The sequence below is a fragment of the Heterodontus francisci genome, chromosome 11 (assembly GCF_036365525.1).
Source record: "Heterodontus francisci isolate sHetFra1 chromosome 11, sHetFra1.hap1, whole genome shotgun sequence".
In the NCBI taxonomy this organism is placed as follows: domain Eukaryota; kingdom Metazoa; phylum Chordata; class Chondrichthyes; order Heterodontiformes; family Heterodontidae; genus Heterodontus; species Heterodontus francisci.
The window spans coordinates 69,550,580-69,568,037 of record NC_090381.1 but is presented as its reverse complement, the minus strand read 5'-3'; the positions used below and the strand labels follow the sequence as shown (position 1 = coordinate 69,568,037).

The following is a 17,458-nucleotide window of genomic DNA, read 5'->3' as shown; positions in this document are numbered from 1 at the left end:
ATATCATTTGTGACTTTGATAAGAGTTGCTCAGTACTGTGGCAGGACAGAAACCCGATTGGACGGACCCAAACATGGAGTTCTGGGAAAGATAAGTATGGATTTGGGAGGCAACATGTTCAAGGACTTTGGCAGAGAAAAGGAAAGTTGGAGATGGAGCAACAGGGAATATCTTACAATGAACAAATGACATAAAATGAAAGCTCAAAAATATGTCTATCTAAATAGAATGGTCTTACACAAGAACACAAACTATGTAAAACACACCTTCTCTGAAAGTCGGGGATGCTGAAGATTATCTGCATAACAGAGCTGAGGTAGCAGCTGTTTCCAAGATTCTTGATGCCAGTGTATCCAGAGCCATATATTGGTTTCAATTTCATACCGGATTCTTGGACCACCTCCCACTCACTGATTCGTGGCTTTATATTATCAACAGGATTAATATTTTCTGACTGTCAAACAGATGTAATAAACAATCATCTGATAATACACATTCACAAATCCTTATCCAATCCACTTACATTAATTGCATTAACCATTACACAGCTTATGTTTTACGGATGCATTTTTCTTAACGATGAATGATTAATACCTTGCTTGTCCTATGCAGCTATATTCTAAAGCAACTCTATCTGCTCCAAATTTCCCACTCTGCTGATGAAATCACTGTGCTTATATTGCTTGGTAGGTTCACCAACAAGAGTAAAAGAAAATTGTCAGTGGCTAACAAGAACAATATGCTTACCACCAGCCTTATGCCCTCTTTCTAATTTTACAATCAAAGCAGTTTTATTATCTAATAGATATAGTATATATGTAATAAAAGCAAACTGGAAATCTGAAATAAAAACAAGAAATGCTGGAAATACTCAGCAAGTCTGGCAGCATCTGTGGAGAGAGAAGCAGAGTTAACGTTTCAGGTCAGTGACACTTCATCAGAACTGAAGACGGGTCACTGACCTGAAACGTTAGCTCTGCTTCTCTCTCCACAGATGCTGCCAGACTTGCTGAGTATTTCCAGCATTTTAGATTAGATTTTTTTAGATTAGAGATACAGCACTGAAACAGGCCCTTCGGCCCAACGAGTCTGTGCCGACCATCAACCACCCATTTATACTAATCCTACACTAATCCCATATTCCTACCAAACATCCCCACCTTTCCCTATATTTCCCTACCACCTACCTATACTAGTGACAATTTATAATGGCCAATTTACCTATCAACCTGCAAGTCTTTTGGCTTGTGGGAGGAAACCGGAGCACCCGGAGAAAACCCACGCAGACACAGGGAGAACTTGCAAATTCCACACAGGCAGTACCCAGAATCGACATGTAGCTGAAGAGATTTTTTAAAAAACAGAAAATGCTGTAAATACACAGGTGTAGATGAGCACAATGAAAGGTCATCGACCTGAAATATTGGGCTGAATATTTGGCCCCCATCAGGACTGGGATGGGAGATGGATGGGGCCAAAAATTAACCCCGCCGGCCGGCATGCCAGTTCCCTGGCTCCATCCCACCTCCAGGCTATTTTTGCAGAGGTGGGATCAGGGCCAGCAGGGTGGACAGCTCATCAGACTCATTAAGATCCTTAAGTCCGATTAAAGGAGGCGGACTGGAATTCTCGTCAACCTCCACTTTCCTACATTGTCAAGGGCCAATTTAGGTGATTTCTGCAGCAACCTGGGGGTCCAGCACTTCAGGTAGGCAGAGCGGCCCTTCCTGCCTGCCTGGTTGCATGAGTAGGCACAGGCAGCCCTGTAGAAAGATTCTGACCCACCACCACCCTACAGTGGTGGCCTGGCTGCAGAATCTATGTTTTTTAGTTAACGATGCAAAAAGGTTGGAGAGAGGGCACATCAAAGATGAAGCACCCTCTGTGTTCCTTACCTGCCATCACAGCCTGCTGCACTTCCCAAGCTGGAATGTCTTTGTTTGGCCCTCCAGGTTTGAGAGCCCACCCACCACATTTAATTGGACGGAGAACCTGTCTCCATACCAATTACTGGGAAATCTGAAGTTAAAAAGAAAATGCTGGAAATATTCAGGAGATCAGGTATCATCTGTGGAGAGAGAAACAGGGCTGGATTTTCTCTCTGGGGGTGGGAAGTTGAAGTTGGGACTTTGTGGGTTCTGAACCTGCACCTGGAGGGGGAAAAACAGTCACCCATTGGGATTTTCACAGAGGTTCTTGTTTTTATTAATATATAATATATATGTAAAAAGTTTAAAATACTCCTGCGCCAACGTGCTGTGCTCCCGTGCAATATATCGGTGCATGTGTAAGTTTTTTTTGTAAAGTTCTTGTCAATGAACAGAAAATCTAGCCAGAGGTTCCCTTTAATGATCAGATACCAGTGCCAAGTAGGTCACTTTGACTGTAATCAGAATGAAAGATGAAGGGAAACAGCTGATTTGGTGACAGTCATGCCTTTTTGTTATCTCAACCTTTCCTTTTACTCCAACATAGGGTGGTGGGAATATGACTGTGTCATCTCCTAATCAATATTTAAACACTCACCAAAAAGTGACTTTAATTTAGTGCAATTTTCTTTGGCTGAATTTTCCACCCCCCCCCCCCCACCCCCACCCCCACCCCCTCCCCCAAAAGAGCAGGCATGGTTGTGGGGGGAGGGGGATGGTGGGGAGTGTAAAATGGAGTGGGAGGCTCGGGGGCCCTACCCGACCTGCTCCTGCCTCCAACCCCATTTTACGTGTGGCGGCAGAGGCGAGAAACGGTCCACCCGCCCCAGACCAATCAAAGCCCTTAAGTGGCCACTTACGGGCCTCTGCTCGCTGCCATGTGGATTTTACCCCCATTGGCAGGTGGGCGGTCCAGGTCTGAGAAAAGCCGCCTGATAAAAACAGGCAGCATTCAGGGGAGGGTGCCTCCTGATCAGACACCTCTGTCTGTCCGAGGGCCGCCCCCGATGCCCCAATCACCTCCAATGCCCAACATGCCCCCCCATCCGCCCAATTGACACCCCATACCTTGCCGGGGCCCCTTGCCAACTGTCCCCAAAACTGACCTCTTTTCCAGGGCTGTCCTTCCTTTTCATTTTGAAGCTGGATTGCAGTCCCTGCAGTGGCCACTGCTCCAGGTGGCACTACTGGGAACAGGAGCAGCCGGCCTGCTGATTGGCCTGCAGCTCCATTAAGCGAGACTTCCTACCTCAATGAGATGGAAGTCCCGCCTAAGACCATTAAAGGCCTGAGGACTGTAAAATCCGGTCTGGATCCCCAAACCCGGTGGAGGCAGGATCAGCACCAACTTTTCGGCCAGTGGACGGCTCCCGTCCAGCAAGCATAAAATTCCAGCCTTTGTTCAATATCTTTATTCCAGTAAATAAGACCTAATTTATCTGATTTTATTCCACTGTCTCAATTTCTATCAGCTGCTGTAAATAAGATAATGACCGGTCAGTTATTTTGACCCTGATCAGAAGCATCACTTTTTCTTCCTTGTGAAGACTGAGTGGTAAGATTTACTACGCACCATTTGCATTTTCAGCATGTCGATACCAAAGTGCATCAAGTGTTCGGCAATATTTGCATCTAGTACTGCTTCCTCTTCATCAAATGAGTATATATCTGCATTGTAAACAAAAGATAAATGATATAAGACTAGATTTTTTTTAAATTACACTTGTGCAGGCTATTAAAAGTAAAAGTGCACTAAAGGAAAATAGAACCTAAAAAAAAATTCTCCTATTGCTGCTCTGATGTTTATTGTCACTTGTCATCAACCTGATATTCACATCTGCATCTGTCCTGATGAAAGTTTGAAACATTTGTTACAAACTTTATTTCTGTTAGGCTCAGGCAGGTAGATCAAAATATAGACAAACATCTCCATGACCATCTGCAGTAATAATCCTAGACTTGACAACAGGACGTACAAATCAAGCAGAATGGACTGGACAAGACCAGGTGCTCCCACTGTGTGAAGATATGGAGCTAAACATTGACAAACTAGGTTACGGCACTCAGAGTAGTAATAGTTGTAAATTGCCCCTAGTGTAGGTAGGTGATAGGGAATATGGGATTACTGTAGGGTTAGTATAAATGGATGGTTGTTGGTCGGCACAGACTCGGTGGGCCGAAGGACCTGTTTCAGTGCTGTATCTCTAAATAAAAAATAAGAAAGTCGTGTCATGTGTGGAGACAGAGAGATAGGACAGAATGGGAGTAAGAAAGCATCATCGTCATTTGTATTAACCAAGGAACATAGGAACAGGAGTAGGCCATCGAATCTCTCAAGCTTGTTTCGTCATTCAGTGAGATCATGACTGATCTGTATCTTAACGGTTATATATTTGTTTTTATATGCTGCCACTGTATAGAATCTAGCCAGAGAGATTCTTACACTGTATTGTTTAAACATTAATCTTTATTGTACAGTAACTATATACACTCCACACTAGCCTGTGTGTCTCGTTCAAAAACCACACTGTAACTGCTCTCAAGGCTCTCCCTTACATTATCTTTACATTCTCTCAAGATTAACCCTTTGATACCCTTATACTACATTAACCTCATCCACTTAGCTTGGCTACATTCCTTTTATACTTCTGTCGATAAAGCAAAACTTTATCGATCTCAGACTTAAAATTATAAATTGAACTTGTTGCGGAGGAGAGTTCCACACTTCTACCATCCTGTGCATGAAGGCGTTTCCTAATCTCTCTCCTAAATGGCTTGGCTTTGATTTTAAGGTTATATCTTTTCATCCTAGACTCCCCCACCAACAGATAAAGTTTCTCTCCATCTCTCTGAAAAAGATCATGGGCTGGATTTTACCAGCTCCCGATGGAGTTCGTGGCAGTGGGGAGCGGGCGTGGGGGGAGGAGGCCTTGAAAATGCCTCTGGGAGAGGCCTGCCACAGACTTCGACGCCGGGAAGGCCCTGCCCAATATTACTGTAGGCAGCAAGGCCTCGTGGCAGCTCCCCCCCACGCCCCCGCCACTCGGCGACAGGACCATCATTAAAATATCTTCATTTATGAAAATCAAGGAATAATTACTTACCTCATTGCACTGGCTGCCCCGCTTCCATATTCTTTCAGTGGCCGGCACTCCTGTGTCGTCCGATCTCTCAACGGAGATCCGATGCGGGACACTGGTGGGGAGCGGGGAGGAGGTAATTTTTCAGGGTGGGGGGCTGGGGAAGCAGTGAAAACCATTGCAATTGGTGGAGGGGATGGTGGGAAGGGGGGAAAGGTGAAAATTAATAAAGTTCAGCAGGAGGAAGGTCAGGATTGAAAGGTCAGTTTTTTTGGGGGGGGGTAAGAGGGCAATTAATAAATTGTTTAGTCATGGGGGGGATGGGAGAGGGGCTTGATTCCTTCATTACATTATAACTTTTATTGTAAGCGCCTGCCCCCTGCACGTCATCAGGGGTTGGGGGGGGTGGGGAGGCAGTCGGTCCACACCAGCCATTTAAATGAACTGCCACGGTAATATCATGGAGGCTTTGTGGCGTACATCTCACAAGTACACCGCACTGTTTTTGAAGCTCGCTGCTGGAAAATTCAGCACCATTGATCTGAAACATTAACTCTGTTTCTCTCTCCCCAGATGCTGCACGACCTGCTGAGTATTTCCAGCATTTTCTGTTTTTTACTTTACAAATCCATGTTGGCTTTCTCTAATCAGCTCAAATTTCTCTAAGTGCTCAGTCACTCTGCTCTTAATTATAGATTTCAATAACTTTCACACAACGGATAATTTTAAACAATTTTATCCTGAAGCCTGTTATTTACATAAAATACAGAATTAAGAAAATACACAATGTAGCAATTTCACGATGAAAATCCTGAACGCTTATCACAACTTCATCAATTAATGTTTTCTCATTCAAAAAATAAACTGGCTATTACTCTGTTCTTAATTTTGTTTCTTGGAGCTTTTTTTCAGAAATTAAAATCCTTTGTACACTTTACATTATTCTGCATTCTTGGATGGTCAGTTTGTGCAATTTCAATTTTGCATCCATCAAAAAAGAATGAAAAACAAAACTTGCATTTTCGAGATATATAGTTCCGAGAACTCAAAAGACTACATTTTAAAATCAGTATCAGAAGATATGAGATTATCATTTAATAGATTAGGTCATCAAATTACATCTTATTTTTCAAAAGAATGAACTAACCTGCACCGTCTGGAGTAATGGTTCCTAATTTAACTGCCAAAGGGTAATGTGTCTCTCGGTAATGTTCCAGAGCATGTCCATTTCCACCACTGCCATCAAAGAACCATTTTCCACATAATATAAGGCCATCCGTCAGGTTTAGCCAAAGATTCTCTCTCAGGTCACACCACGCACACTTCCAGCCACTGTAAGAAATCATGGGAAAGGACAGGAGCTGACAAGACACTGCTATAAGTAACACTGAAGGTTCTTGCTTCAGAAATTATCTCAGTGATTACAAAAACGTCCTTGAAATATGTTCAACAATCTGACAGTGCTTATTTGTGCAACACATAAGCAATCAATCACTTTGGAACATCAAGGGCTAATATCATTTAACGAAAATATATCATATACAAAGTTGAATACCATAATGTTATTACTCATGAATGATAAAATTGTGACTAGTTATATTATTCTCTTTCACAATCAAAAAATATTAATAACTTAAAATACAGTAAGGCCCTACCTCAGTAACAGTTCAGCAGTGGTCATGAGCAACTGTCAAGTCTCAAGGAAAGGCTACTGAAGAAATAGCAGGCCGGTAGAACCACAGCTCATCAATGTTGTGCAAAGTTGTATTTAGACAATGATGGAATATTGCAACATTGTTTGGCAGACAATAGTTTGGAGCCAAAAGGCCGGGGACTCAAGCTGCACTTCATGGACTTGAGCGCAAAACCTAGGTTTGCTGCATTGTCAGAGATGCCATCATTTGGATCAGACATTAAGCCAAGGCCCCTTCTGCCCTCTCAGGTGGATGTAAAAGATCCCATGACATTTTTCAAAGAATGGAAGGAAAGTTCTCCTGGCCAATCTTTATTCCTCAACCAACATCATTATAAAATAGATTATGTGGTTTTACCTCACTGACATTTGTACGATCTTGCTGTGCTCAAATTGGTTATTACATTTCCCTATAAATTAACAGTGACTATACTTCATAAGCACTTAATTGACTGTGAAGCACTTTGGGGCGTTCTGTGGTCATAAAGGCACTATATAAATGCAAGTTCTTACGTCAGGCAATTCGGTGATAAAACAATGTGAGGAAACTCTACCGAAACAGTGGGCTGGATTTCATGGCGCCAGCAGGGCTCCCGATGCCAGGCCAAAAAGGCGGAGAGAGTCCCGTCTCAGTCTCTCCAAGTTCCCCTGGCACAATCTTGCGTTGTTCCAGCACTTAAGTGGCCAGCACCGGGATCTCCATCGCTTTAAAGACAGGGATCCCACCTCCAAGAGCTGCCGACCAATTACAGGGCCGGCAGCTCAGCAGTATCGGCAGCGCCATCTGGAGAAATGGCCACTGCCGGTACTGCAGAGGCCTTGGACCCAGGCCCAGTGCTGGAGAGCTGGACCTCAGGTAGGTGAGGCAGGGTCGCAGGGGCCAGTCCAGAAGGCCCTGGCGAGGGGAGGGGGTTGTGTAGTGCCAGGGTGTGGGGGGCAGGGGTCCAGGGAGTTGGGGTTTTTGCCGGTCGGGAACCTCCATGGGCCACAGATTGCCCATGGAGGAGGGACCCCCTGCCCCCCTCCAACCTAAGTCTTCAGGGACGACGCCTCTTATTACCGGGCAACTTCCCCGCGTGGCAGAGGCCTCCCCACCACTGGTTAAATCCCAGCAAGGGTGAGAAAGAGACCCTTAAGCGGCCATTAATAGGCCACTGAAAGGCCTCAATTGGCCTCTGGGTGGGAAGGCAGTCATCAGCCTATACTGCCCCCAACAAAATCACTTGGTGATGGGGAGGCAACGAGCCCTCTGCCCGCACCACCCCCCCCCCCCCCCCACCCCCCCACCCCACCACAATTCTAATGACCCTCTGCCTCCAACCCTGCCTCAGGGGGCCCATAAATTCCAGGCCAGCAGAGAAGGATAATCAATTTTAAATGGCATCTTATTTTATCATATCATTTCACTAAGAGGCCCTTATAAATAAATATGATTTTCTATCTCAATAATATTCAGAACAAAGGAAAATGAAGACTGGTTGAGTCACAGCTATGCATGTGGTGTAGGGAAGGTTTGCTGACCTGGGTGGGATTCGGACTCCATTGTCCAGTTGTTGAAGATTGTTCTCATGTTTTGAATCCTTAAGTTCTTCTTCCCATGAATCAGAATCCTGTTTTCTGTACGGAGATCTTGCAGCAAGAACAGCATCACATGCTATTGTCACCTGGTGGGGTGGAATGAGAAAGAGGAACATACTTTAAAGTGGTGTGAAATACAAAATTAAAATAATGACTCAATGAAGCTGTACTCAAAATAAAATCAGCAGCCTTTCATGAGAAACTTAAATCAAAAGTGTTTTGGAACTCTACCAGAAACTGCTCTCTAAGATAATATATCAAGATAACTTTACAAAAGAGTTTCTTTTTAACAATGCACCTCCATACAAAAACACCATTTTAACAATGCTGAACTGTCATATCCACTGAGACCATCTGCACAGTAGTGTTCAGCACCCATTTGATATTCAGTCAATTGCTGGTTAATTTTAAATACGACAGTTTTCAAAGATACCAAAACTAGTTAAAATAATACCATACATACAGGATGGTCCCAGATCTGTGCTGCGTTTGTAGAACTGAATAGTTAGTGTAGTATAATGTAATATAGAGTTGTTACTGGGCAGAATATGTAAATAGTCTGTGAATGTCGTCACAGGGAATGATGGGACAGAATTTGTACAGAAGCTCGTGTTAAGGTAAGTGGAAGCCATTGTTGCCAGATGTATGTAAATAAACTCCTGCTCCTGTAAAGGTCGTTCTCTTAGATATTCTGTTCTAAACCTTAATAGTATCGGAATATTACATGGTGGCAATGGTAAACTGATGGAAGAAAATGGAAAAATCACTGCCCTTACCAGAGAACTTTGAAAAAGTAGCTGGACAGAACCAAGCAGAAGCGTGGGTTTGCTAGATACTGTACTGCATCAGGTCTTGCACAGAAGCCAGACAAGGAGATCAGTATATTATTACATGTAATGCGGGAGTATGCAGATGACATCCTCATTACATAAGGCACAAAGAGAAAGCTGCATATGAAGAAGTCATTAAGGCACTTGAGACATTTTAACGTCAGGAAAAACATAATGGTTGAGCGCGCCAAATTCAATAAGCATTCTCAGCAGAGAGGGGAGAGTATTGATTCATTTATCAACGACTTATATAAACTTGTTGAAGACTGCGAATAAGACAGCTTACAGGAAGAGCTGATTAGAGACAAGATTGTGGTCGGAGTAGCACACAATACTCTCTCAGATCCTCTGCAGTCGAGGGATGATCTTGCATTAACCAAGGTGATTTAGTTAAGCAGGCAAGCAGAGGTTACAAAATGTAACCGTATTGTCATTCGAGGGGACCCGGAGAGGCCGATCTTGAAAGTAGCAGACTCCATTGAATACTTAAAGAAAGCAAAAGCGAAAAATGGCAGTTAAAGACAGGAAAGGCAGGAAAAGCATCTAGAGGCAGCAGCATCTAATTGCAGTAGGTGTGACCAAGTGAGGCACAGGCATGAAAACTGCCCAGTCAGAGAAGCGGAGTGTTTCGTACGTAGAAAGAGGGGACACTTCTATTTGGTATGCCACAGCAAGAAATCAGGGCTGCAAAATATAAAAGGGAAATCCAAAGAAAATAGAAAAGTTAACGAAGTACAAGATGTATAATGTGTTGAATTACCATTTCTAGGATAAATCCAAGGAGCAAGTGAAGTTTCCTGGACAGCAAAGATTCTTGTAGGAGGCAATCAGACAAGATTCAAACTGGACACTGGAGCATCAGTGTCAGTAATGTCAGATACAGAACTGTGGCTGAAGATAAGCCTTAAACTTTACAAGTAAAAAACTATATCGGCCTGGAGGCATCAGATTGAAGGTAATAGGAGAGTTGAAAATGATTCTGAGTTACTGGGGAAAAGGAATTCCTGAGACATTATATATTATCATTGAATCAGAGTTATTTACTCCTAAGCACAAAGGCTTGCCTAGACCTACAGCTAATATGTAGAGTAGAAGAGCATAAAGGTACAGAGGAACAGCCAAGAAATTTTAGGGCTGAATTCCCTAAATTATTCAAAGGATTGAGAAAACCAAAATAGCATTCCACATCACTTTAAGAATGCAGAACCATTGGGCTGGATTTTACCAAGCCCATGATGTCAGGCTCTGTGATGGGGGAGACCAGAAGATGGTTGAGGCAGAGGCCTGCCATGGAACTCAACACTGGGACAGCCCAGCCCAATCCTCCCGGAGGCGGTGAGGCTCCGTGGCATCCCTCCTGCCACTGGGCAACGGGACCTGCATCTGCATATTTAAATCAATGAAATGAATACATTTAAATTAACTTACCCACAATCTTCCAGGCCCACCACGATCCTCCGCGCAGTGGCCAGCACTCCTGCGCCTACAATCCCCCATCTGGGGAAAACCGGTGTGACACTGGTGGGGAGAGGGAAGGAGTTAAGATTTCTAGCGTAGGGGTTGTTGGGGAGGGAATGGGTCAAATAAATGTAACAAGTTTAGGGAATGATGGGAAGGGGTGAACTTTAAACATTGTGCAGTCTGGGAGAGGGGGTCAGATTTAAAGGTAAGTGTTTTGGGGGATGGGGAGTGGGGGGAGGGCAAATAGTTAATGTAGTTGCTACTGGGGATGGTGGGAAAGGGGTGTTCAAATTTTATTTGATAAATTTTGGAAGCGGGTGCATCTTTAAAAATGTAAATATGCCGGCAGGGCTGGCTGCCCTTTCAAAATGGCGCCAGCGCCTGCGCACAAGCAGCTAATGCCTTTGCTGGCTTTGACCAGCCCGCCCCCTCCATGTGTTTTGGGGGGCGGGGGGGTGGAGAACGCTCTGGCTATTTAAATGAGCTGCCGCGTAGACAATCGCGGCAGCTCTTTGGCGTGCAGCCCACACTTTGTGCTTGCGGCTGGGAATGATGGCGGACTCTTAAAATCCAGCCTATTGTGTTTATATACGCCGAGAAAAGTTCCGCATCCACCCCTAGAGAAATTTAACAAAGAAATGGAGTGAATGAACAAACAGGGAGTCATTTCACCTGTTATAAAACCTACAGGATGGTGCTCAGGTATGGTTCCAGTGAAGAAACCTAATGCATCCGTTCGAATTTGTGTAGACATCACACAACTGAATAAGGCAGTGGACAGGGAAATACAAATACATCCAAAGTCATCAGTAGATGACAGTTTGGCACAGCTGGAGAAAAGCACAATTTTCACTAAATTAGATGCTAACAGTAGATTTTGGCAATTACCTTTGGATGCAAAATCTAAATTATTGACGGTTTTCATAACATAATTTTGGAGCTTGAGCAGCAGCTGGCAGCACTGCGGTGCATTCATGAGGATGAGAGCTATACGGATAGCATGTTTGTTGATGTAGTCACCCCACAGCTTAAGAGTAGGCAGGGAGAGAGGGAATGGGTGCCACCAGGCAGTCAAAAAGAATCAGGCAGGTAGTGCAGGAGACCCCTGAGTGCATCTCACACTCCAACAGGTATTCAGTTCTGAATACGGAGGAAAGTGATGCTTCACCTGGGGAGTGCAGCCAGCACCAAGTCCATGGCACCATGGGTGGCTCAGCTGCACAGGGGGGTACAGGGAAGACTTGAAGAGCCATAGTGATAGATGATTCAATAGTCAGGGGAACATCAGGCGTTTCTGTGGCCGCAGACGTGAATCTAGGATGGTGTGTTGCCTCCCTGGTGCCAGGGTTAAGGATGTCATTGAACAGCTGCAGAGCATCCTGAAGGGGGAGGGTGAACAGTCAGCAGTTGTGGTCCACATCGGAACCAATGATATAGGTAGAAAGAGGGATGTGGTCCTGCAGTCAGAATTTAGGGAGCTAGGGAAGAAATTAGCAAGCAGTAATCTCAAAAGTAGTAATCTCCGGATTACTCCCAATGCCACACACAAGGTAAGTATAGAAATAGAAGAGTAAGACAGATGAATGCGTTGCGGAAAAGATGGTGCAGGAGGGAGGGCTTCAGATTCCTGGGACATTGGAACTGGCTCTGGGGGAGAAGGAACCTGTGCAGGCCGGATGGGTTGCACCTGAACAGAGCTGGGTCTGAGTTCCTTGCGGGATGTTTTGCTAGTGCTGTTGGGGAAGGTTTAAACTAGTTTGGCAGGGGGATGGGGACCTGAGGGTGGACTCAGCTGGGACTTAGCGAAAGTGGACTGGAAGCAGCTACTTGAAGGTAAATCAGTGTCAGAACAGCGGGAGGCATTCAAAGGGGAGATACAAGGGGCTCAGAGTAAACATGTTCCCACTAAGAAAAAGGGTGAGACGGCCAAATCTAAAGCCCCATGGATGTCAAGGAGCCTACAGGGTAAGATAGGGCAGAAAAGGAAAGCTTATGTCTGACACAAGAACTCAATACTACAGAAAGCAGAGAGTAGTATAGAAAGTGGAGGGGTGAAATCAAAAAGGAAATTAGGAAAACAGAGAGAGGGCATTAAAGAATATTGGCAAGCAAAATCAAGGTGAACCCAAAGATGTGTTACCAATACATTAAGAGTAAGAGGATAACTAAGGAGAGAGTAGGGCCCATAAAAGACCAAAAAGGTAACCTATGTGTAGGGGCGGTATGGTTCTTAATGAATACTTTGCGTCTGTCTTCACAAAAGAGGGGGACGATGCAGATATTGTAGTTGAGGAAGAGTGTGAAGTATTGGATATGATAAACAGAGAGAGGGAGGAAGTATTAATGGGATTAGCATCCTTGAAAGTTGATATAAATCACCAGAGCCAGATGAAATGTACTCTAGGCTGTTAAAAGAAGCAAGAGAGGAAATAGCAGAGGGTCTGGCCATCATTTTCCAGCCCTCACTATATACAGGTGTGGTGCCGGAGGATTGGAGAACTGCAAACGTTGTATCTCTCTTTAAAAAGGGAGTGAAGGATAGACCCAATAATTACAGGCCAGTCAGTCTTACCTCAGTAGTGGGAAAATTATTGGAATCTGTTCTGAGAGACAGGATAAACTGTCACTTAGAAATGCACAGGTTAATCAAGGATAGTCAGCATGGATTTGTTAAGGGAAGATCTTGTTCGACTAACTTGATCAAATTTTTTGAAGAGGTAACAAGGAAGATAGATGAGGGTAGTGAAGTTGATGTGGTCTACATGGATTTTAACAAGGCTTTTGACAAGGTCCCACATGGCAGACTGGTTAAAAAATAAAATCCCATGGGATCCAGGGAAATGCAGCAAGGTGGATACAAAATTGGCTCAGTGGCAGGAAACAAAGGGTAATTGTTGACAGGTGTTTTAGTGACTGGATGGCTGTTTCCAGTGGTGTTCTGCAGGGCTCAGTACTGGGTCCCCTGCTTTTTGTGGTATATATTAATGATTTGGACATAAATGTAGGGGGCATGATCAAGAAGTTTGCAAACGACACAATGATTGGCCATGTGGTAGATAGCGAGGAAGATAGTTGTAAGCTGCAGGAAGATATTGATGGTCTAGTCAGATGGGCAGAAAAATGGCAAATGGAATTCAACTTGGAGAAGTGTGAGGTGATGCATTTGGGGAGGTCAAACAAGGCAAAGGAATACACGATTAATGGGAAAATACTGAGAAGTGTAGAGGAAGTGAGGGACCTTGGGACCACAGATCCCTGAAGGTAGCAGGACAGGTCAATAAGGTGGTTAAGAAGGCATATGGAATCCTTTCCTTTATTAGCCGAGGTACAGAATACAAGAGCAGGGAGGTTATGCTGGAACTGTATAACTCAATGGTTAGGCCACAACTTGAGTACTGTGTGCAGTTCTGGTCACCTCATTACAGAAAGGATGTAATTGCACTAGAGAGGGTACAGAGGAGATTTACGAGGATGTTGGCACGACTGGAAAAATGCAGCTATGAGGAAAGATTGGATAAGCTGGGATTGTTCTCCTTGGAACAAGAGAAGGCTGAGGGGAGATCTGGTTGAAATGTACAAAATTTTGAGGGGCCTGGATAGAGTGGAGGTGAAGGGCCTATTCACCTTAGCAGAGAGGTCAGTGACTAGGCAGCATAGATTTAAAGTGATTGGTAGAAAAACTAGAGGGGAGATGAGGAAAAGCTTTTTCACCCAGAGGGTGGTGGGGGTCTGGAACTCACTGTCCGAAAGGGTAGTTGAGGCAGAAACTCTCAACTCATTCAAAAGGAGTCTGGATATGCACCTCAAGTGCCATAAGCTGCAGGTCTACGGACCAATTGCTGAAAGGTGGGATTAGAATAGGTGGATCGTTTTTTGGCCGGCACAGACACGATAAGCCAATTGGCCTCTTTCTGTGCCTGAAACTTTCTATGATTCTATGATTTGGAAGATTCTTTTTCAACAGATTGCCATTCAGAATTATGTCAGCACCTGAGATCTTTCAAAGAACGATGTCAAGAATCCTGGAAGGATTGGATGGGATCATGTGCCATGTGGACGACGTGTTGATCCAGGGTGCCAATCAGCAAGAACACAATGCAAGAGTGCGAGCAGTGTTGCACAGATTGGAGGAAGCAGGTCTCACATTAAATGAGAAATATGTCTTCTCTCAACAAATGGTGAGCTTTCTAGGACATATTATTGATGGGTCAGGCATCAGAGCAGTTCTTCAAAAGTCATTAAAGGCTTTCCAGAGCCTAAAAACATGTTACAGTTGCGAACGTTTATGGGCACAGTCAATCAGGTGGAAAGTTTCTTCCGAATCTAGCCATGATAAATGAACCATTACAATAGTTGTTAAAAAATGACAAGGTCTGACATTGGAGCGAAGTCCAACAAGAATCTTTTGAGAAAATCAAGAAGATGCTAGTTTCTTCAGAAATATTGGCACATTATGACCCAAAATTATTAACCATCATAGCAGCAGATCCATCAGCAACAGGACTAGGAGCAGTCTTATTTCAGGTGCAGAGAAATGGGAGACACTGACATGTACATTTTGCATCTCGTTCATTAACAGAAACAGAGCAAAGACACGCAGTCATAGAAAAGGAAGTGTTGGCAGCTACTTGGGCATGCGAGAAATATTCTGACTATGTACTAGGTCGTCAATTTAAGATTAAAAGTTCACAAACCATGAGTTACTCTATTAAATACAAAAGAACAAGCAAAGTTACCTCCAAGAGTACAGAGCTTAGATTAAGATTGAGACTCAACGCTAAAACTGAAAACATTCCAGGGCAACAGCAAATCACAGCAGATGCGTTATCACATATTTCATCAACAGGACCTGAAGGCAGCAACATTTTATTTCTTGATGAAGTAGAAGTGTTTGCTCTCCCTCTGACAATGACAGTGACTTTACCTGCGACAGCTCAGAAATTGAGTGAAATCGGAATGCTCAAAAGGATGATGAAGTAGGTGCAGCAATCCGAGAATATGTTTGCATGGTTGGACAGCGTACATGAAAAAATCTAGTGTTAAGGCAATATTATGAACAAAGGGGTCATCTGAGTATTGTCGATAATTTATTGATCTATGATGAGAGATTAGTTATCCCTAGGATACTAAGATTAGAGATCTTGGAAAGATTACACCAAGGACATTTGGGAATAACAAAGTGCAGAGCCAGGGCATGACAGTCAGTATGGTGGCCTGGTATATCTAAAGAAATTGAAGAGATGATATCGAGGTGCATTACGGGTGCCAGCAATTGTCAAGGGATGAAAGAATCACTCATGTCATCATCTTTTCCATCTAGAGCATGGGAGCATCAAGGTATGGATCTTTTCGAGCATAAGAAATTCTTAATCATTGGTTTTTTTCATCTGTTCAGGGGATGTGGGTGTCTCTCTGGCTAGGCCAGCATTTATTGCCCATCGCTAATTGCCCTGGAGAAGGTGGTGGTGAGCTGCCTTCTTGAACTGCTACAGTCCTTGGGATGTAGGTACACCAACAATGCTGTTAGGGAGTTCCAGGATTTTGACCATGTGACAGTAAACCAATGACAATAAAGTTGCAAGTCAGGATGGTTTGTGGCTTGGAGGGGAACTTGCAGGTGGTGGTGTTCCCATGCATCTGCTGTTCTTGTCCTTTTAGGTGGTAGAGGTCACGGGTTTGGAAGGTGCTGTTGAAGGAGCCTTGCTGAGTTGCTGCAGTGCATCTTGCAGACGATACACACTGCTGCCACTGTGCGTCGGTGGTGGAGGGAGTGAATGTTGAAGGTGGTGGATGGGGTGCCAATCAAGTGGGCTGCTTTGTCTTGGATGGTGTTGAGCTTTGTGAGTGTTGTTGGAGCTGCACCCATCCAAGCAAGTGGAGAGTATTCCATCACATTCCTGATTTGTGCCTTGTAGATGGTGGACAGGCTTTGGGGAGACAAGAAGCGAGTTACCCACTGCAGAATTCCCAGCCTCTGACCTGCTCTTGTAGCCACAGTATTTACGTGGCTGGTCCAGTTCTGTTTCTGGACCTCCAGGATGTTTATAGTGGGGGATTCAGTGATCCTAATGCCATTGAATATCAAGGGGAGATGGTTAGATTCTCTCTTGTTTGAGATAGTCATTGCCTGCCACTTGTGTGGCACGAATGTTACTTGCCACTTATCAGCCCAAGCCTGGATGTTGTCCAGGTCTTGCTGCATTTCTACACAGACTGCTTCAGTATATGAGGAGTCGTGAATGGTACTGAACATTGTGCAATCATCAGCGAACATCCCCACTTCTGACCTTATGATGGAGGGAAGGTCATTGATGAAGCAGCTGAAGGTGGTTGGGCCTAGGACACTACCCTGAGGAACTCCTGCAGTGATGTCCTGAGACTGAGATGATTGACCTCCAACAACCACAGCCATGTTCCTTTGTGCAATGTATGACTCTAACCAACAGAGAGTTTTCCCCGTTCCCATTGACTCCAGTTTTGCTAGGGCTCCTTGATGCCATACTTTGTCAAATGCAGCCTTGATGTCTATTCAATTACTCTTCAAGGTGGATTGAAGTAAAGCAACTACAAGGTCAGAGTTCAGAAGCTGTAATCACAACCTTGAGAGAAATCTTTGTGACGCACAAATTTCAGATATTGTGACATCTGACAATGGGGCACAATTTGTGAATGAATGCTTCAGAGAGTTCAATATGGCTTTATTCACATCATTAGCTCACCAAGGAATCCGCAGGCAAAGCAGAGAGGTGAAAGCGTTATTAAAAAAGAATGAAGATCTTCAATGAGCACTTCTAAATTATCAATTGACACCACTTCAGAATGGTTTAGATACATGTGAATTGTTGATGGGAAGAAGGCTGAAGACCCAACTTCCAATACTCCCAAGAA

General features: G+C 44.1%; 1 protein-coding gene across 2 annotated transcripts in view; it reads right to left on the bottom strand.

The window, feature by feature from the left end:
• usp13 (ubiquitin specific peptidase 13) overlaps positions 1–17,458 on the bottom strand; it is a 117,634-nt gene that overhangs the window by 53,985 nt on the left and 46,191 nt on the right. Inside the window, exons 4-7 of one of the 2 annotated variants that reach the window (XM_068041474.1) lie at positions 8,223–8,365; positions 6,156–6,340; positions 3,495–3,596; positions 267–450 (exon numbers count right to left, since the gene is read on the bottom strand). In XM_068041474.1, the coding sequence (XP_067897575.1) occupies positions 267–450; positions 3,495–3,596; positions 6,156–6,340; positions 8,223–8,365 (614 nt within the window). Of the gene's footprint in view, positions 1–266; positions 455–3,494; positions 3,597–6,155; positions 6,341–8,222; positions 8,366–17,458 lie in introns of both variants that reach the window. The other variant, XM_068041472.1, reaches the window with a different exon arrangement.